The following is a 22,532-nucleotide window of genomic DNA, read 5'->3' as shown; positions in this document are numbered from 1 at the left end:
TACAAAAGGGACATATGCAGTGACAGTACAAAAGGGACATATGCAGTGACAGTACAAAAGGGACATATGCAGTGACAGTACAAAAGGGACATATGCAGTGACAGTACAAAAGGGACATATGCAGTGACAGTACAAAAGGGACATATGCAGTGACAGTACAAAAGGGACATATGCAGTGACAGTACAAAAGGGACATATGCAGTGACAGTACAAAAGGGACATATGCAGTGACAGTACAAAAGGGACATATGCAGTGACAGTACAAAAGGGACATATGCAGTGACAGTACAAAAGGGACATATGCAGTGACAGTACAAAAGGGACATATGCAGTGACAGTACAAAAGGGACATATGCAGTGACAGTACAAAAGGGACATATGCAGTGACAGTACAAAAGGGACATATGCAGTGACAGTACAAAAGGGACATATGCAGTGACAGTACAAAAGGGACATATGCAGTGACAGTACAAAAGGGACATATGCAGTGACAGTACAAAAGGGACATATGCAGTGACAGTACAAAAGGGACATATGCAGTGACAGTACAAAAGGGACATATGCAGTGACAGTACAAAAGGGACATATGCAGTGACAGTACAAAAGGGACATATGCAGTGACAGTACAAAAGGGACATATGCAGTGACAGTACAAAAGGGACATATGCAGTGACAGTAAAAAAGAGACATATGCAGTGACAGTACAAAAGGGGCATATGCAGTGACAGTACAAAAGGGGCATATGCAGTGACAGTACAAAAGGGACATATGCAGTGACAGTACAAAAGGGACATATGCAGTGACAGTACAAAAGGGACATATGCAGTGACAGTACAAAAGGGACATATGCAGTGACAGTACAAAAGGGACATATGCAGTGACAGTACAAAAGGGACATATGCAGTGACAGTACAAAAGGGACATATGCAGTGACAGTACAAAAGGGACATATGCAGTGACAGTACAAAAGGGACATATGCAGTGACAGTACAAAAGGGACATATGCAGTGACAGTACAAAAGGGACATATGCAGTGACAGTACAAAAGGGACATATGCAGTGACAGTACAAAAGGGACATATGCAGTGACAGTACAAAAGGGACATATGCAGTGACAGTACAAAAGGGACATATGCAGTGACAGTACAAAAGGGACATATACAGTGACAGTACAAAAGGGACATATACAGTGACAGTACAAAAGGGACATATACAGTGACAGTACAAAAGGGACATATACAGTGACAGTACAAAAGGGACATATACAGTGACAGTACAAAAGGGACATATACAGTGACAGTACAAAAGGGACATATACAGTGACATACAGTACAAAATGGACACATACAGTAGAAAAGGGACATATACAGTGACATACAGTACAAAAGGGACATATACAGTGACATACAGTACAAAAGGGACATATACAGTGGCATACAGTACAAAATGGACACATACAGTACAAAAGGGACATATACAGTGGCATACAGTACAAAATGGACACATACAGTACAAAAGGGACATATACAGTGACATACAGTACAAAAGGGACACATACAGTACAAAAGGGACATATACAGTGACATACAGTACAAAAGGGACATATACAGTGACATACAGTACAAAAGGGACATATACAGTGACATACAGTACAAAAGGGACATATACAGTGACATACAGTGACATACAGTACAAAAGGGACATATACAGTGACATACAGTACAAAAGGGATATATACAGTACAAAAGGGACATATACAGTGACATACAGTACAAAAGGGACATATACAGTACAAAAGGGACATATACAGTACAAAAGGGACATATACAGTACAAAAGGGACATATACAGTGACATACAGTACAAAAGGGACATATACAGTGACATACAGTACAAAAGGGACATATACAGTGACATACAGTACAAAAGGGACATATACAGTGACATAGAGTACAAAAGGGACATATACAGTGACATACAGTACAAAAGGGGCATATACAGTGACATACAGTACAAAAGGGGCATATACAGTGACATACAGTACAAAAGGGACATTTACAGTGACATACAGTACAAAAGGGACATTTACAGTGACATACAGTACAAAAGGGACATTTGCAGTGGCATACAGTACAAAAGGGACATTTACAGTGACATACAGTACAAAAGGGACATTTGCAGTGGCATACAGTACAAAACGGACATTTGATGTTAAACTCAGACAGAACTCAATACTCACGTCCATTGAAAAATTTGATGTCGTCCTCTGTGATGGTAAAATTGGAAGTCGAAGCACAAACCGCTTTTAACTCGACGGCGGCCATGTTCGCCAACTTGCGGAGGCGATCGTTCGCAAGCGGCTCGCTTACCGCCCGCCACACATCGCTCTTGATTGTTTGCTCCGACACAGAGCGGTTTGCAAAGCGGTAAAGGAACGTCCGGCTTGGCAAGCGACAGCGACCGATTGCTGACGCAGTTCTCCCCACATTCCTCGTTCCAAAAAAAAAACCACAGGCTATGACGTCAGAGTACGGCGACTCCCTTAAATTTATTTACCTCGAGCTGCTTCATAGATGTGAGATATTGTGATAAGTTAATGTTTTTTCGCGTTTTCTCGTCACCGGCCGTTTGTGTTAATCCGTTTTCTTGCGACATTTGAAGCTTCAACGATAAACATCCGGATCCGGAAGGGGCGGAGCGTGCGACAAGCGCGTCACGCGTTGAAGGGCGTGGCTCTGCCAACAACAAGCGCTTCAAGCGCTGAGGGGCGTGGCTATGCTTTCAACCAGCGCTTCACGTGCTGATAGGCGTGGCTATGCCAACAACAAGCGCTTCACACGCTGAGGGGGCGTGGTCTGCTTCCAACAAGCGCGTCACAAGCTGAGGGGCGTGGCTCTGCTTCAACAAGCGCGTCACGAGCTGAGGGGCGTGGCTCTGCTTCCAACAAGCGCGTCACGAGCTGAGGGGGCGTGGCTCTGCTCACAACAAACTTGATGAACTTCAAGGAATCAAACCGAGTTCCGGGGACACGACAATGGATAACAAATTTAAAGCAACTTGACCTTTCCTTTATCTAATCCTAAACAAGATGACGTACACAAGTTGCTTTTCGACTTCCGTTGGGAGTACAACCGCCTTGAAGATGCCGACCCGAGAGTTGCCCAGGTGGTGGTTGTTGTTGGTGTGGTGGTGGTTGTTGTTATGTTTTTTTTTTTTTTTAGGGTTCGAGCATGTTGGATCAGATTTATGTTTTAAACTTGGAATGGATCGATTATTTAATTTGTATACTGGATGAGATCATCGCACGCTCACCTTCTTCTCGTTCCCAAGTGTGCGAGTTCATCATGACCATCGTGTGGCATATGTTCCCCATCCATGGTGTTGGTCCTGAGGAAGCAATCTCATCACAGGGAATAATTGATTGGGGTGTTAATGCTGGTGAGAATGTGCTTTTTGCAGCTGGACAAGTGAAACTTTGAGAGCAGGAGGTGCAGTGGAACTTCCCAATGTGATCCCATTCTCCTGTGAAGAAAACAAGCACATTTGACGCCCATCATGCCTGCACTACACCATCAGGAAATAAAATAAGTTAAAGGTTACACAACCCCCCCCCCCCCCCACCTCCAATCGACTTTCTCAACAATCCCCTGGAAGAAGTCCTCTCTTTCAAGCTCCTGGGCCTCACTATCCGCCATGATCTTTCCTGGTCAAGTCACATTTCCAACTTGTCCTCCAAAGCCAATCAGTCAGTCACCGACTGGGAATCCTACCTCGTGCAAAGTCCTTCCTCGGCCCACCTGAGCTCCTGACCACTTACAAAACTTTCATCCGCAACTTGATGGAGTACTGCTCTCCCCTCTGGGGTGGTGCTCCTGCCTCACACCGAGCTCAATTTCATGTGCTGTAGAAACCAAGGCATTTAGGATCATTGGTATCTCCTGGGATGAGGGTGAGCCTTTGGGGCTCTCACTTGAGGCAGGTCGGTGGTCTTTCTGTCTTCTACCATCTCCTCTCTGGCCTTACCCCTTCCCCCCTCCCCCCCCCCCATGCTCTGTCTGTGATCTTTTCCCCCTATATTTCCTCAGGGCACTCAAGGTCCACCAAAACACCCCTTCTTGTGAAACTGCCAAAATCAAGCGTCACTGCTCACCTTCACTCTTTCATTCCTCTTTTTTTTCCCACCTCTGGAACAAACTCCCACACTCTGTTCAATCCCACTCTTCCCTCCAGGTCTTCAAAACAGATGTTCACCACCATCTCTTATCTTCCCCCATCCAAAACCTCGATCTTTTCTACCCCATTAATCCACCCAAAACCTACCTCCTTCAAATTCCTCATAGTACCATCTTGTTTACCCCGTGTACCCTGCCCCACCCCTCTCCCTTCCACAGATCTCCCATTGTGTCTGTTCCCCACAACTTTCTGCTTCCCTCTCTCCCCCCCCCCCCTTTGTCTCCTGCCTTGTTATACGTTTCTGTGCATTAGATATCACATGAGTCTAGATTTGGCATCCAAAAAAAAATAATTAAAGATAACTATTGATAGATAGAGAGAGATAGAGATATATTGTTGCGAATCTGGAAGCCATGAGCACACAACATTCAGGTTCCTATAGCTCAGTTACTTTGATAACTGAATGTGGATAGATAGCTCCCTTTCCCAAGCTCTCATGGGTGAATAAATATATTTGCGCTGTGAGTTACTTTGATAGTCAGGGTTTTCTTTTAATTTTACACCCCTCATAACAACACCAGCATCATCTTCCACTCGCTCTGCTCGACGCCATTGTCTACGTGTGTTCGATCACGTACGGGGGCGGAGATTTCCATCACCTCAGATCGAGACTCCGCCCAAAAGGGCAGGGGCGTGCCCCTTGTCCAACCAGGAACCTCATCACCTCAGATCGAGACTCCGCCCAGAAGGGCAGGGGCGTGCCCCTTGTCCAACCAGGAACCTCATCACCTCAGATCGAGACTCCGCCCAGAAGGGCAGGGGCGGGCCCCTTGTCCAACCAGGAACCTCATCACCTCAGATCGAGACTCCGCCCAGAAGGGGAGGGGCGGGCCCCTTGTCCAACCAGGAAGCTCAGCACCTCAGGCTGGCTCCGCATTAGCGAGATAGAGTGTTCGACCCCGGCCAATCGGGATGCCGCAACGAGTCGTCCGAGAACGGACCGTCCAATGAGGAGGCGAGTGGCAAAAAAAGGTCTCTCGCCTGAGCACAAAAAGGGGGGTGGTCTGGACGAGGGGAGGGAGAGACGGTGTGCTCGTGGCAGCAGCTTTCGCGAGTTCGGAGGACCGTGTGAGACATCCCTGGTGGGAGAGGGCATTTCAGTCCAGGCAGTTTCGAACCTGGCATCCAGGGCCAGTGAGTGGTCGTCGACGAGGGCCCTGCAGACGGTTGTGGTTGCGGGTTTGAGTCCCATCCCCACAAGAGGTGGACAGGTCCGAGACAGGCCTCAATAAAGAACGCTTTGGGTCCGATTATTTTGAGTGTGTGTGTGTGTGTGTGTGTGTGTGTGTGTGTTTGTGGCGCCAGTCAGTTAAGTAGGAAATTGTATAAGTGCCTTGCTGTATATACGTGCCTTCTATATTCAGATAAGTCTGCTCTTCTGTGTTCCCCTCCCTGCTTATTGGTAAATAAACATCCCCATTTGTGAAATGTATCAGCTCGTTTGTGTCCCTTCCTCCATTGGCTTAGCGTGCTGTGTGTTGGAAAATTAGCAAGGCCGTTGTACCGCCGTAAGAGGACATTTGGACAGACGGGACTTTGGTGATCGTCCGCTCGGGTCACACGGTTCGAGTGCGCTGGCGGCTCATTCCGTACGGGTGCCGTCGAGGGTGTGGAGACTCGGTAAATCGCCACATGGATATCCAGGTATTTTGAAAATTGGCAAATAACCCTGCACCACATGGTAGAAATATTGACGCTTCACGGTCCGATAAGGGAACCGTACTTCTCGGAGTTTTCCGAAGAAGTACGATCTAAATTCCGGGTGATCGGCGGAGTCGACTCTTTGGCTCCATCTTGCGGTCATGCTCGCAGCCGATACCCGGCCCCGCAACAATATCAGCAAATGCTGCTAATGAGGTATGGTATACAAAATGATGTTCAAACGATACATGACCTTTGACCTGTTCAATCTGAAATATGAGTTCATCTTTGTATTACAGTCCATGAGTGTCAAGCATGTTTTAAATCTCTTGAGGAATTCATACGTTTTTGCAGTAACACAGATTTTCAGTTAAAGGGCACTTGACATTCAGTCTTTGACCTTTTGAACCCAAAATTTAATCAGTTCATCTGTGTATTACATTCCATAATTTTGCCAAATTTGTTTAAAATCTCCCAAGCAGATCACAAGTTATCAGGGTAAAGAAAATCTACGACTTTCATTGAAAGATCACATGATATTTGACCTTTGACCCCAAAATCATATCAGTTCATCGACGCATCACAGTACCTACCTGAACCAGGTTTCATCATAATCCCTTCAACAGTTCACAAGTTATCGTGGTAAGGAAATCTGCTACCTTCGGCGAAAGATCACATGACCTTTGAACTCCAAATCAAAACATTTCATCTTTGCATAAAAATAAACCTTTGTACCAAGTTTGGTCAAAATCCCTTCAGTGGTTCACAACTTATCACGATAACAAAAATAAGGGTGATACCCCTGACACTCACCTGGTAGAATAATGATACTGAAGAGGAAGCAACATGGGATGGAATCAGCAAAACGTCCAAACGAACCAATGTTATGGGCCCAATTTTTTAATGTCGTGAACAAACTTTGGTACATCATGGGTGATGAAGGTTGTGGTCAAGTTTCATCGGAATTTGTGTAGTTTCAGAGAAGAAGTTGCAAGTGTTTATGGACGGACGGACGGACGACACGCCATCCCATAAGCTCCCTGGAACCAAGTTCCAGGTGAGCTAAAAATTGATAACGGACAGATGGACAGACAACCCGAAACAATGTTTCCAACGTCTTTGACAGTGAAGGCATAAAAAAATGCATTCAAAATTAATTACAGTGTACATGTCTGAGAATAAACACATACAGTACCATTGAGGATATCATTGTTTGTGATGCATTTTTTCATATGGTAGTAAGGCAGGGATCTTTCCTTCAATAAAGCAAGGAATGAGGGAAAGGCAAGGGACACACAGGGTGGACAAGATTCCAAGAGAGTAAACCATAGCAAAGGTAACCTCTGATGAGGGATACATCACAACGTGTGTGATTGAGGATGCATCCGCTGATTTATTTACGCATGCTGGGCTTTATTATCTTGTGTACTCCGATTGTTAAACAGGTATACACAAGGCCATCCAGACAAGTACACATGCCACATCACGTTTGCTCATCCACACTTTACACAGTTTCTCCACAGACCTTGGTGTTCCTGCGAGATTACACACTGATGGTGGTCCACAAGTTGCTTCACAGTAATTTGCCAAATTCCTTGACCGTTGGGATATAAACCATTACGCATCATCACCATATTGGCCAAAATCAAACCGACATGCAGGAGGGCGGTAAAAGCCATTAAAACGTCAATTGACAATCAAAAATGGTAACACTGACGATGAAGAGTTTTGTCTCGGACTGCTGGAGTGGCGTAACACTCCACGTGTTGGCTGCTATTCACCCGTTCAAACTGTATTTGGTAAACCTAAACGTGCTGCTGTACATTTGCACATGAGTGACAGACTGCAGCAGATGAGTCACAACAAAGAGCATCAACAACCTGTGAGCAGGCTAATGTGCTCAGTGGTTGACACTTCTGACTATTGGTTCAGAGGTCATTGATCAAAATCCCATCATTAAGAAATAGGATTCTGCAAGGAGAGTAGTTGGGGTTTCGCATGGAGCTGCTGGTGGCATCATTCCTGGAAGCGTGGGTATGCCGCCGATACAGTGCCCCTGTCACCAGTAAGTTGGGACTCATTTTGCTGACCTCAGAAGGATGACAGGCTGAGTCAACCCCACCCGGTGTTATTTCAACAGCACGACAGGGGCTCGAACTCAAGACCTAAGATCTGAAGCCAGCCACCTTAACCATGAAGCAAACAGCAGGCTTGGGATCATTGTCAGAAAGGGGCATACTCGGCATGATTGGGGAGAGTCGTTGGAAAAGGGGCATTCCAGGAACAAATCTGAACATTATTGAATTAAAACACAAACCTAATAATCTGAACAATATTCATTTGGAACACTAACTTGATAATCTGAACAATATTCAATCAAAAAACTTAACCTTATAATCTGAACATTATTCAATTGGAACACTAACCTTATAATTGGTTCACGAGCGCCATTCAGAGTGACCACTATATTCGTTATGTCTGTGTGTCTTTGTGTGTTTGTCTGTCCAGAGCATAACTCCGTGGACTTTGATCAGGTCTTGATGAAACTTGGTTATGTGTTCGATATCAATGTCGAGTTGTGTTTTCCTGGATGAGGGCATGCTACGCCAATTGTGGGCAGAGCCACGCCCAAAAAATAGCCTTTTTAGGGGGTAGTCGGATTAAAAATATATCTTCTCCTCGGGAATTGACTGAATGGAATGGGTTCTTCGGTATTTGAATAGCAAAATGAATTATCTAAAACTTGTCATTGTCTGATTTTTCATTTTCGTCCCAAGGTCAAGGTCACAAGGTCAAAAACTCAGAAAATTGCGAATTTTGACGTAAAAATCATACGACCGCCCAAACTTTGAGAGCTCGGATGACAATATTTTTTATGCATAATCTTGAGGTCATTCCCCACAAAAAGTCTGGAAACCATTTTGCTCTTTCTCGAACACCTTGCCCGTGGCGCCCCCTTCAAGTTTGTTTTTACGCTGATTTCATCAAAGTGTGGATAATCCGAGGAGTGCGAAATGCCATATAGCCTATATGACGTTATATTGTTCCTGGAATGTTCCAGAGGAAGTTTTGCACCACAGGTCATAATCCTTGACCTTTGACCTTTAAAGGCCACAAAGGTCAAATTTTCAAAGTTGTGGGGATCGAACCGGGTTTTTGACCTTCTTCGACGAACTAACTCCAATGAGCTATAACACGTATCCTGTTTCCTTATTTTAATGTCCACAACATTGTTTTGTGACCTTTAAAGGTTATGCAAAGGTCAAATTTTGAAAGTTGTTGAACGACACCAGGTTTTCGACATTTTGCAGCTAATAACCTGTCACCCGTACCACATAATGTTGATCATTTTTATAACTTTGTCAAAAATTATCACATTGTCTCATCCTTGACTTCTGAAACAATCTACATCGTCAAATACCGCTCGTGAACCATTGTTGTCTTCAGACTTGTCTGAACAATATTCAATTGAAACACCAACCTTATAATCTGAACAATATTCAATTAAAAGACAAACCTTATGATCTAAATAATATTCAATTGGAACACTAACCTTATAATCTGAACAATATTCAATTGGAACACTAACCTTATAATCTGAACATTATTCAATTGGAACACTAACTTTATAATCTGAAAACAAACTTTATCATCTGAACATTATTCAATTAAAACACGAACATTATTCAATTGGAACACTAACCTTATAATCTGAACAATATTCAATTAAAACACAAACCTTATCATCTGAACATTATTCGATTAAAACACAAACCTAATGATCGAAACAATATTCAATTGGAACACAAACTTGATAATCGGAACTTTATTCAATTGGAACACTAACCTTATAATCTGAACAATATTCAATTAAAACACTAACCTTCCAATCTGAACATTATTCAATTGGAACACTAACCTTATAATCTGAACATTATTCAATTGGAACATGAACCTTATAATCTGAACAATATTCAATTGGAACACTAACCTTATAATCTGAACAATATTCAATTGGAACACTAACCTTATAATCTGAACAATATTCAATTAAAACACTAACCTTATAATCTGAACAATATTCAATTGGAACATTAACTTTATAATCTGAACAATATTCAATTGGAACACTAACCTTATAATCTGAACAATATTCAATTAAAACACAAACCTTATAATCTGAACATTATTCGATTAAAACGCAAACCTTATGATCGAAACAATATTCAATTGGAACACAAACTTTATAATCTGAACATAATTCAATTGGAACATGAACCTTATAATCTGAACAATATTCCATTAAAACACTAACCTTCGAATCTGAACATTATTCAGTTGGAACACTAACCTTATAATCTGAACAATATTCAATTAAAACACTAACTTTATAATCTGAACAATATTCAATTAAAACTCTAACCTTCTCATCTGAACATTAATCAATTGGAACACTAACCTTATAATCTGAACATTATTCAATTGGAACATTAACTTTATAATCTGAACACAAACTTTATAATCTGAACATTATTCAATTAAAACGCTAACCTTCTCATCTGAACATTATTCAATTGGAACACTAACCTTATAATATGAACATTATTCAATTGGAGCACTAACTATATAATCTGAGCATTATTAAATTGGAACACTAACCTTCTAATCTGAATGATATTCAATTAAAACACGAACCTTATAATCTGAACATTATTCATTTGGAACACGAACCTTGTAATATGAACATTATTCAATTGGAACATGAACCTTGTAATATGAACATTATTCAATTGGAACACAAACTTTATAATCTGAACACAAACTTTATAATCTGAACATTATTCAATTAAAACACAAACCTCATAATCGAAACAATATTCAATTGGAACACTAACTTTCTAATCTGAACAATATTCAATTAAAACACCAACCTTATAAACTGAACATTATTCAAATGGAACACAAACTTTCTCATCTGATTATTCAATTGCAACATGAACCTCATAATCTGAATATTATTCAATTAAAACACAAACCTTATAATCTGAACATTATTCAATCAAATCACAAAAATTATAATCTGAACATTACTCAATTGGAACACTAACTTTGTAATCTGAACACAAACTTTATGATCTGAACATTATTCAATTGGAACACAAACTTTACAATCTGAACATTATTCAATTGGAAGACAAACTTTATAATCTGAACTTTATTCAACGGCAACACGAACTTTATAATCTGAACACAAACTTTACAATCTGAACATTATCCAATTAAAACACAAACCTTATAATCTGAACATTATTCAATCAAAACACAAACCTTATAATCTGAACATTTCTCAGTTGGAACACTAACTTTGTAATCTGAACACAAACTTTATGATCTGAATATTATTCAATTGGAACAAGAAGTGATTAAATCACAATGTGTCCCTGTGGTAGATGGCACTTGTGTGTTCCAAATGTGATCTGGCCTCACCAATCACAGTTCGATGGGCATCATTAACCAGTATATAAGGCAAAAAGCTTCAGTTACTAATTGGATGAAACAGTGACATGTTGCCCTGATAAGGGCCCCATTAAGACTCCATGTTGCCCAAATGAGGGCAAAACTGGCCAATCGCTTTGCTTTACATTTGCTTGGGAACAGCATTTGATTTAGACATTCTTGCACTGTTCGAGGTGCTTTTGGGTTTGCAGATATCACATCATTGTAATGGTGTCATCGCAGCATTTGTATGGGAAGGATAAAAAAAAACACATATATATATATATATATATATATATATATATAAATATTTCGGCACACCCCTTTTTTTGTTCCACCATCAGATTTTTGTTTCTGCATGAAATGAAACAAGCTTTGACATATATAGTAATGATATTATTGTCTTCCTTAAGAAGCCCCTCAAAATTCGTTTTGATGATTATCTATATTAATATTTCGGCACGCCCCTTTTTTTGTTCCACCATCAGATTTTTGTTACTGCATGAAATGAAACAAGCTTTGACATAAATAGTAATGATATTGTCTTCCTTAAGAGGCGCCGAAAAATTTGTTTTGATGATTATCTATATTAATATTTTGGCACGCCCCTTTTTTTGTTCCACCATCAGATTTTTGTTACTGCATGAAATGAAATTATATTAATATTTCGGCACGCCCCTTTTTTGTTCCACCATCAGATTTTTGTTACTGCATGAAATGAAACAAGCTTTGACATATTATATAGTAATGATATTATTGTCTTCCTTAAGAGGCCCCTCAAAATTCGTTTTGACGATTATCTATATTAATATTTCGGCACGCCCCTTTTTTTGTTCCACCATCAGATTTTTGTTACTGCATGAAATGAAACAAGCTTTGACATATATAGTCATATTATTGTCTTCCTTAAAAGGCCCCTCAAAATTCGTTTTGATGATTATGGTAGTTAAACAGTTCATGTTCATCCGACTTTTTATTATTCCTACTGCACTTCATTAGAACATAGATTGTGGATGGATGCACAGATCCCAGGAGAACAACGATAGCTGTACAGAACAAATCATATTATCGATGGATAAAAATGATATTATAATAAATTGTTTATTTAAAATATCTTCAAATTTTGTGAGTTTTTAGTTCGTTGTGAAATATAAGGTCCTTGGGTCTCCGCATAGTGGCGTAAAGGCTTAAGTCGTACTTCTGTTTACTACCGTAGAAAATTACAGAACCATCCGATCGACATGCTGTTAACAGTTTCAGAATCAGCTAAATTCTACAACATATGAATATGGAGATGAAACTGATCCGGCCAGCTAAAATCTACAAGATATGAATATGTAGACGAAACTGATCCGGCCTTTGGATCACTTTAAAGCAGGGTGCCCTGTAATTTTAATGTGCTCTATGTATCCTCCGGAACTCACGAATGGTACACGTTGTGTAGTCACTAAACTATGTGGTAATGTCATCGAAGTGGAGCTACTGCGGAACAGTCGAAAGGGAAAACCTGAATGATGATCAATGGATAAAAATGATATAATATATTGTTTAAAATACATTCATGCTATCTGTCTTTTACCATATGTTGCCAGTGACGCCCGTCAAAGACGGGCACCTTTACTAGTATGTATATATATATATATATATATATATATATATATATATATATATATATATATATATATATATATATATATATATATATATATATTACATCCATACATATATACACACACACAAGTATATTACACATACATATCTATACACACGAGTTATATGTTCAGAGGCGAGATGTTTTGTTATGGCGAGTTGGGTGAAAAGGTAACGACATAATATTATGGCTCAAACTTCGTCGCTGTGCTTTAACCTGTATCGATAGATGGCAAAGACATCCAGGGTGGGGAAGATTTCCAGTTACTTCCAGATGTAGAATGGTCTTCTGAATGAATTCTCTGATGACGACGTAAAGTTGATGATTGAGCAAATGCTTTATTGCACACAGAACACTTGTGGGACTTCTCCTGTTGGTTGTCATCTCCATTTGCGGGTTTCTCCCCCTTATGTATTATTTCATGTTGATATAAATTTGAAGACCGAATTAAGGCCTTGCTGCACACAGAAGACTTGGAGGGCTTCTCTCCATTGTGTATTTTCTTATGTTGAGATAAATTTACTGAACGAGCAAATACCTTACTACACACAGAACATTTGTAAGGCTTCTCTCCCAGGTCTCTTATTTGATTCTTCCGTATGTGGAAACCTATGTGTCTTTTCAAAATTGATGAACATGAGAATACCTTCCCACAAACTGTGCAAGTGTATGGGCTCTGTCCAGTATGAATAATTTTGTGAGCTTTCAAAGCTGATGAAAGTGAGAATGCCTTTCCACAAAATGTACAAGTATATGGACGCTCTCCAGTATGAATACGACTGTGAGTTTTCAATGTCGATGAAAGTGTGAAAGTCCTCGCACAAACTGGGCAAGTGAACGGCCCTTTGGTGTGTAGATAAACGTGATTTCTCAAAGATGATGAAGAGTAGTATGTCTTTCCACAAAATTTGCAAGCGTATGGGCGCTCTCCCGTGTGGATGCGCATGTGGTTTTTCAAGCATGACCTATTTGAAAATGTCTTCACACAAGCCTTGCAAGCGTACGAACGCACGGGTTGTGTGTGAATCCGCATGTGATTCTTCAAATTACACAAGTAACTGAATCCCTTACCACACACGCTGCAGGAACACCGTCTCTCTTTTGCGTGAATCTGAGTGCGGTTCATCAACATGCTCTGACAACATCTACTATAAGAATGATCGGAACATTTGTGCTTTTTATCACTGGAAGCTGGTCGGTGCTTCATCCCGTGTTTCATCAAAGCAGCCTTTGTGTTGAAGACTTGGTAGCAGGAGTTGCAGGCAAAGTTTGCGTGCAGCTTCTCCTGTTCACCTGCAAAGATAATTCACAAAAAGAGAAAAGAAAGTGGTTTTCTTCGAAAGCAAGGAGATAATGCTAAGTGGAAGGGTATTTTCAAACCAGTGGTATTTTTGCACGTTACAACAGAAGACTTCTGTGTACCCAATAATCATTAAAATTGTTACAGAACACACTGGCAGAAGTGGCAAAAGAGCTTAAAATATGTGAACAGCTGTTTTAACTATTATCAGGAAAATGGCTGAAGGGTTAATTAATGAGTTATCTCGAAATTAACGTTGGTGTTTTGTAACCCCAGTAAATAGCGACCAGGATCGAGTATACAGGAAACTACTTGTCATCCTAGCCCATTCAGTTCAGATCAGGTATGGGAGCATGCACCAGAGCAGTGCGTCGCTGCATCCACTTTCCGCTGGTGCGCCAGGGGCCTCCGTCTGGCCATCCCCCAGGCAGATGCCTGGCTCATCCCCATCAACTTGAGATGCTGATCAACCTGCTGCAACCACGAGGCACGTGGTCGGCCCATTGGCAGCCTCCACTCACGAGGCTCCCTCGCTGAGAGAATCTGGTGAGCAGGATCAGCATTTGGAAAACGAGCCACATGTCCATACAGCTGCAGCTGACGCTCACGGACTATGCAAGTAACAAATCTCATTTGAGTCTCTCTCAGCAATCGCTCATTGGTCACAAAGTCTGACCAGCGATAGCCAAGGATTCTCTGAAGAGACCTGGCAACAAAGGAATTAAGTCTCCGTCCCAGATCCCTGGTCAGAGTCCAAGTCTCACATCCATAGAGCAAGACTGGAAGCACCAAGGACTTGAAGACTCCAACTTTCGTCCTCCCGCAAAGGTCGCGGCAAGTGCCACACCCCCATGATCCAGTGAATCCATGACTCCCCAGGCCCAACCCAGACGTCTATTGACCTCTGGCTCACAGCCAGCAGACATGAATGTCACTGCCAAGGGAAGTGAATCTTGCCGTAACCTCAACATCCTCAACAACAGCTTGGAGGGTCAGCAATAGGGATTGTAACAACACTGACATCTATCTCAACAGCTGGTGGATCAGCCTGTTACAACCGCTCAAAGTAACCGGCCCATCGGGCCTTCACTTCGGACTTCTCTGTCATGAACCCATCACCCTCTGCTCTCACTGCAGTACACCGAAGGACTGGGTTGGACGAACGCAATGCGCGAATTCCCCTGAAAGCAGGACGAGAATCACTTGACCACAGTTGATGCTCTACCCCCTCACAGATTCTTCACACATAGGCTTCCTTGTTCACCCTGAGTGCACATACAGTTTTACGCCTCAGCTCCCTGAACAGCTCAGCTCTGCCATTCAGCCTGGCCCTGTGACTCTGGTCAATGGTATCCAGTGTCCCTTGAGAGACAAAATTCTTCTTCGCCCTCCGTTGAGTTCCATGACATCTACCGACAACATCAAGGATGGTGGTCAAGGGCGAAGGGAAGCTGCACAGGAGGTACTCCCACCGAGTGGGTTTTCAGATTTTTAAATGCTTTTGGAATGTTTTGCGGAATGAAGGGTTTTACGGTGGCCGGAGTGCAAATCCTGTCAACAACCTCTTCATAAAGAGTAACTCAACTGCAGGAGGACGTCCTCAGACACAGTAGGGCACCAGATATGGATGGCCGTTGTCTCACAAGGAGCTCCTCGGCCCTTTGACAGGTTTTGTTCTTCATCCTGCTGGGTGTCCATATCCATACACCCTTCTCACCAAGAAACATGGTGGGGGAGATGGTTTCGTCACCGACAACCCGACCAAGGAACAGGTGAGTACAGATTTACATGGTATCTGTAGCAAGCCACAGATCTAATGTGACCTGACCTCGCCCATTGTCGCCATACATTCCGTATGTACATGGCATGTCTGTGTGTGAAACCCCCACAAATTCCGTGTGAACATAGCATGTCCACATCGGTGAACCGCACACGTTTGGCAACACTAGTTGTTTCGTTCGACAATCCTTATGTGGTTGGCAAGAAATATGTCCAGGCCTCTCCGATTGACTTCGTCACTCGCGTTTCTGTGTGTGCACATCAAGCAATCTGGGGCGGATTACGTCATTTTTAAAGTGCCGAATTATTATTAGGTAACCTCACCGACAGGAACTTGGCTGCCAACGCAATCTCAGAAGGACTTTCTGCTATGCCTCCGATGACGAAGTCGCCGGTGGCATTATGTTTTCTTATCCGATTCACTATCCATGAGAAACAAAAAGTTCTCCACCTATGATGTCATAGGTCACATGGTTTGGCAGCTATGATTTTTTTTGAAGAATAAATCTTTAAAAATCCCTTTCTCAGGAACGGCTGGACAAATAAAAGAGGGGAAACTTCACCTACATGTTCCCCAAGCCTTGAGGATACCAGGGTGTTCATGAATAATGAATAGGTCACAGGGCCTGGCAGCCATATTGGATTGGACAAAAAAAAAATTTAATTTTAAAAATTTATCTTGAACCGTTTCATCAATCGACGTGAAACCTCACAATTATGATCTAGTCATCAAGGAGAATGTATGTTTAAATTTCAACCTGATCTGACATGTGGTCTGGCAGCCAGAATTATTTAATATTTTTAATCTGGGTTCAGGGATACAAATCAAACTTGGTACAATTATGTATAATGATGTAATAATGTGGGTGGAGGCAGATCTGGTGATGGCGCGATGTCGAAGAGTGCCCTTCTAGTTAAAAAAAAAAAAAATAAACTCAGTGCATTGGTCCAAGTGTCGGGGAAGTTGATTTTGAACTTTCTCCAGAGATTGATGCATTGATTGTTTCAGTGAAAATGGACCAATATGCTCCGGTGGATCATGGGGTGTGGCGCTGCCGGTACCTGTGCGGGAGGATGAAAGTCCGAGTCTTCAGGTCCTTGGTACTTCCAGTCTTGTTCTATGGATGCGAGACTTGGACTCTGAGCAAGGATCTGAGACGGAGACTTAATTCCTTTGGTACCAGGTCTCTTCGGAGAATCCTTGGCTATCGCTGGTCGGATTTTGTGTCCAACGAGCGGTTGCTGAGAGAGACTCGGATGAGATTTGTTACCTGCATAGTCCGTGAGCGTCAGTTGCGGCTGTATGGACATGTGGCTCGTTTTCCTGACGCTGATCCTGCTCACCAGATTCTCTCAGCGAGGGAGTCTCATGAGTGGAGGAGGCCAGTGGGCCGACCACGTGCCTCGTGGTTGCAGCAGGTTGACCATCATCTCAAGGAGATGGAGATGGGCCTGGCATCTGCCTGGGGGATGGCCAGACGGAGGCCCCTGAAGTACCGGCGGAAAGTGGACGCAGCGACGCGCTGTTCTGGCACATGCTCCCATACCTGACCTGACCTGGACCAATACGAGCATTACCCAGGAGGGGAGTCATTTTGGCCCTGTCCCCATTTGAGTTTGCGGTTGTTTCTTGAAGTGGCTCACCTTGTGAAATGTTTCTTCTCTTTCAGTCATTCTCTTTGTATTCATTATGCAGCTTTTCATCACGACGTATTTTCTTAATTTCTTTGTGAATAGCGGAATCCACGTTCTCCCTATCAATCGACGACATTTTTCAGAAATCAAGATACTGTTGAGCCTTTTCTAAATATATGGTCTTTGAGCGTTCAAGATGGTCTTTCCAGGTCTAAATAAAATGAGAAAAGGTTCTCGGGTTTCACATCCGTGAGACTATTGAACCAGATCATGAATGCGATTCAGACTGCAGTTCGACATGTTCAAATTGACCAATTCATCGTTCAGAAAATGCGATGACAACATTGGTTCATGATGTTCAACGCATGAAAGCGAGATGGAAAGTTACATCCTATCACAGCATTGTTGAGTGGACATTTTGAAAAATTAAATCCAAATTGCTTATTTCTCGTGTCAATGGCTTGTTTTAAACATCTCGTGTATGTTGTCACTTCCTTAAACCAACTATTGATAGTATTTTTCCTCGTACCATTTCAAATGAAGTGCAAAAGGGAAAAAAAAAATTCAAAAAGGGATGTCACGCCAGGATAGTTTAGCCAATTGGTCGTGAATCAACACAAGACCATTGATAAGGGGCTGACGGCAGTTACCTGCGCACCCAAGGTTACTTCTGTCTGAACCGGCAACTTGTCTGGGTTGTTGTATCTCACGTGCAACGATTAAAATTTGATCCTGTAGAGTTTTGACTCGTGTGTTGGTTGGACTGTGTGAAGAATAAGAAGCCTGCCCAAAGTGGTGCTGTCCGCTTTACCTTGCTGCTCATTGGGCCCATCATGCTTGCGGCACACCAACACCAGATTTAATAAATCCATTGATACCCCTTCCCTTCATGTGCAGCCTTTTGGCTGCTACACTGGTACTCATTTCGCCGACCTCGGAAGGATGACAGTCTGAGTCAACCCCCTGGTGTTAATTCAGTGGCCAACAGAGCTTGAACTCAGGACCCGAGGATCCCAAGCCATCACTTGAACCGCTAAGCCAACACCAGGGTGCTCCCCAAAACATGCATTTGCTTTCTTCTCCAAAACCACACATACAATTTCGATGAAACTTGACAACGACCTTCAATATTCAATTGAATTTAGAATGAGATTAAAATAAATTCATTTCAAATCAAGTCGAAGACCAAGTAGATACAGTCCTACAATGGAGAAATCAAAAGGAATCCAAACCAGCAAAAAGCAAAGATGAAGTCATCAGGAGGAACCTGGATAAGATTTGCATTTCAGCTGCGACTCCTCCACCCTCAAACTCATCCAAGCACAGCCAAGTGATCCTTATTCAAAAAAAAAAAAATAATAATTAAATAATTCTGGCTGCCATACCATGCGTCTGATGAGGTTGAAATTTTAAACATATATTCCAAATCACGACAAGATCATAATTGTGAAGTTTCACTTAAATTGATTAAGTCGTTCAAGAGAAATAATTTTTTTTAAAGATTTTCGCTCAATCCAATATGGCTGCCAGAGCATGTGACGTATCAATTATTCATGATTAACACGGTATCCCCAAGGCTTGGGGAACATTTGTGTGAAGTTTCCCCTCGATCTGTCGAGCTGTTCTGCAGAAGAATATTTTTTATAGGTTTTTGGGTAAATACAATATGGCCGCCAAACCATGTGACCTACTACATCATCATTATCAATAAAAAACATTCCACACGAGTAGTCTCTCCTGTGGTGAAAATTTCATCTCAATACAACAATGGGTTTCGGAGAAAAACACTTAAAGTTCTGTGCGGACAAACAGACAGACAGACAGACAGACAGACAAACATGAACAAACAAACGGACCCAAATGCAATACCCTCTCCTCCGGCGAGGGTAAAAAGAAACACCCTGGTGATGTCCTTTCCACCACACTTCCTCCCTCCTACTCAGCCCTTCCCCCCTCCCCTCAAACCTTCCCAGATTCTTTCGACACGTAAAACTGAGATTGCATTCATGTGTTGATAAGGTGCAGGCAAGTCGGGCCGGAAGGCCTCCTCCCGTGTCCAAGTTTACTTGCACTCGTCATACCGGCTTCCTCTGGGAGAGATGGCGAAACTTCCTCTGGCTAAACCACGTGCACAGGTGAAGATCGCAAGTCGTCTCCCCACCCTCGCTTGGGGAGTGTGGAAGGGGGAGAGTCTATTTAATGCCCATGACCTGGCCACCGAGCACGTATGCAAAATTTGCAAATTGGCCAAGCAGTTTTCGATTCGACAAGGTACAACAAAGTCGTTTTTGTCTCCTCCTCAAAATCGTCCACCAAGTTGTGTCGTAATCCGTCCATAAGTTTTTGTGATATCAAGCGACATCATTTTGGCATAATCTCTCAAAAGGTGAAGAATACTTGAAAAAAAAATTAAGGATCCGGGACTGGATCTTCACCAAAACCTAATAAATTCGTCCTTATTCACACACCCAACCTGTCCACCAAATTTTGTCCGAATCTGTCAACGACCTTTTTGAGATATCATGCTCACAGACAAGAGAGGCAAACAAGACAGCTGCTCAGCACCATCTCAGACCACCCCCAAAACCATGATATTTTCTCCCCTCGTTAACCCCACCCCAATTCCTCCTTCATCCAAACTTCCAGTTTTCCCTCCTGAGAGTTTCCCTCTACATCCATATTGTCCACCCAATGCACCCTCCCCTGCCCCCCATTCCTCCCCGCACCCATTGTTTGTCTGTCTCCCTCTATCGTGGCCTTCAACTCTGCTGTTCCTTTTGTCCTGTTGAGTCCAAACTCTTCCATGAGCCTCGACAATATGTAAAAAAAAAAACCAAAATCGTTCTTGGGAAAAAAAAAAAAAGAGCTCAAACGGGAGCAGTATGGAATCTTGGATGGGCTACATGTGGAAACGACCCGAGACACCCATCAGATTAGTGACATGAACATTAAGAGTTTGGGTTCCCACGTCACTCAGATCCAATGACAGCAACATTGCCACGAAAATCCATCATCTCACAGAGACGTATGAAGATGTCATCGCTAGCGAATGACTGAGGGAGACTCATCGTCTTCGTGGAAACATCAAAATGCACGAAGAAAGCACTGGGAAGGAAACTATGGACTCATAGAAAATGATCAAGACCTTCATACCTCAGATCCACGATGAGCCACTCTTAGCTCAGTAATCGTGCCATCCTCTCCAGCGAGCGTGAAGTAGCTGAGTCGGTCGACTTTGAGGTGATTGATCAAGACTCTCGTACCTCAGATCCACTCTTGGCTCAGTAATCATGCCATCCTCTCCAATGAGTATGAAGTAGCCGAGACAGTTGACTTAGAAGCTGTGATAGACGAGTTTGCCTGACGGAAGGCGAGGAAGAGGTGAACCAGTCAAAACAACAACGAAAACAACTGCTCTCTTCGTAGTCCGATAACCATCTAGAAAGGCAGAAATTTGAGATCATTTTTCCTCAACACGCCACAATCTTCACCTGAAAAGGTGTGCATAGGTATGAGTACGGCTTTGTTTCCCCTCCTCTGTGGCTTTCATGTCGTCAGCATACCTGTGCAAGGTGTGGGTACTTGAACCTTGATCCGCACGACTCCACCAGGTCCTCCCGTCTCCTCGGCGTCCTTTCCCCCACATCTAGGCACGAAGTTCCCTTCCGATCCTCGGCCCACACGGCACGACTCCATGTACTGACAGAGCTCGGCGTACATGGTGTAGGTGAACTTTCGTGCAGCCAAAGAACAGAGTCGAACCCTCACCGTCGGGGGCTCGGCCCGGGCACAGAGAGCTCCGAGGATCTCGATCCCGAGACCCGTAACCGCGACTCGGAGAGACTCCTCCGACAAACCCTGGATCTCCAGCCACGCCGGGATGGGACCGAGGCCACGACGAGGTCTCGTTGAGTGCATTCTCCGTCAGAAACCCGCGACAAGATTCAAAAGTAAATAAATCACACGTTTTGTAGGATTTCTTTCTGCAAGTAGAGTTCCTCATTTCTTATGTAAAAAAGATATATCCACGCCTGACAACTCAGTTGAGCAGCAAGCAGCGAAGCTGAAAGGGAGGAAGTGACATCACCGCCTGATTGTTCACCGCGCGCTGTTTGTTCTCTCACCCCACGATTTCCGTGCCTTTTTCTCACCCTGCGACTCATGGGCGTCCTTGGTGCAAGAGCTGAGAGGGGGAGACAGAGGCAGCGGAAACTCGGACTGAACATGGGAAATCAAGAAGTGGCTGGAATATTAAGCATTGGCAGTTTTGATCGGAGCAGTGGGTGATTGAAACTGGGGACAAGACCAGGGGCGTTCCGTTGGCGAGCGTTAAATGAGTTGCTTGCTGAGTGGTTAGCTTGTTTCAAAGCACTCAAGTGAGCACTCTAACGGAACGGAGTGCTCCACATTGGTTAACGACATGGTGGTATCCAATGTAAACAGTGCCATGTGGGACACGAGCAAATGTCATCTTCACATGTTGTGACAACGACTTCCCCGAGCGAGTTTCTGGTGTTAGCAGTGGCTACAGAGAGGACAAGGAAGAGGACATGCTCACCACCACCAGTCAGGATGCTTTGAGAGCGTAGTGGCCCACGACCCAGATCCGACGTTTAAGTCTCATTTACTAATGTTCACTTATCAACTGATCCTGGTGTTGGCTTAATGGTTAGGGTGGCGGGCATTGGATCCTCGGGTCCTAAGTTCAAATCCCGCTCAGCTGTTGAATTGATACCAGGTGTGGTTAACTCGGCCTGTCATCCTTCCGAGGTCGGCAAAATGAGTACCAAGTGTACTG

General features: G+C 43.0%; 1 protein-coding gene across 1 annotated transcript in view; it reads right to left on the bottom strand.

The window, feature by feature from the left end:
- The window catches only part of LOC147033561 (uncharacterized), a 51,733-nt gene extending 29,477 nt beyond the window's left edge, over positions 1-22,256 (bottom strand). The window contains exons 1-3 of the mRNA XM_085851674.1: positions 21,298-22,256; positions 13,237-14,313; positions 6,687-6,703 (exon numbers count right to left, since the gene is read on the bottom strand). Coding sequence (XP_085707800.1) covers positions 6,687-6,703; positions 13,237-14,313; positions 21,298-21,652 — 1,449 coding nt within the window. The 5' untranslated portion in view covers positions 21,653-22,256. The remainder of the gene's footprint in view (positions 1-6,686; positions 6,704-13,236; positions 14,314-21,297) is intronic.
- Positions 22,257-22,532: the final 276 nt, after the last annotated feature.

Source organism: Eptatretus burgeri, chromosome 2, assembly GCF_056783735.1.
Source record: "Eptatretus burgeri isolate ZD-2024b chromosome 2, Ebu_testis_v1, whole genome shotgun sequence".
NCBI lineage: Eukaryota > Metazoa > Chordata > Myxini > Myxiniformes > Myxinidae > Eptatretus > Eptatretus burgeri.
This window is presented reverse-complemented; position numbering and strand designations above follow the sequence as displayed.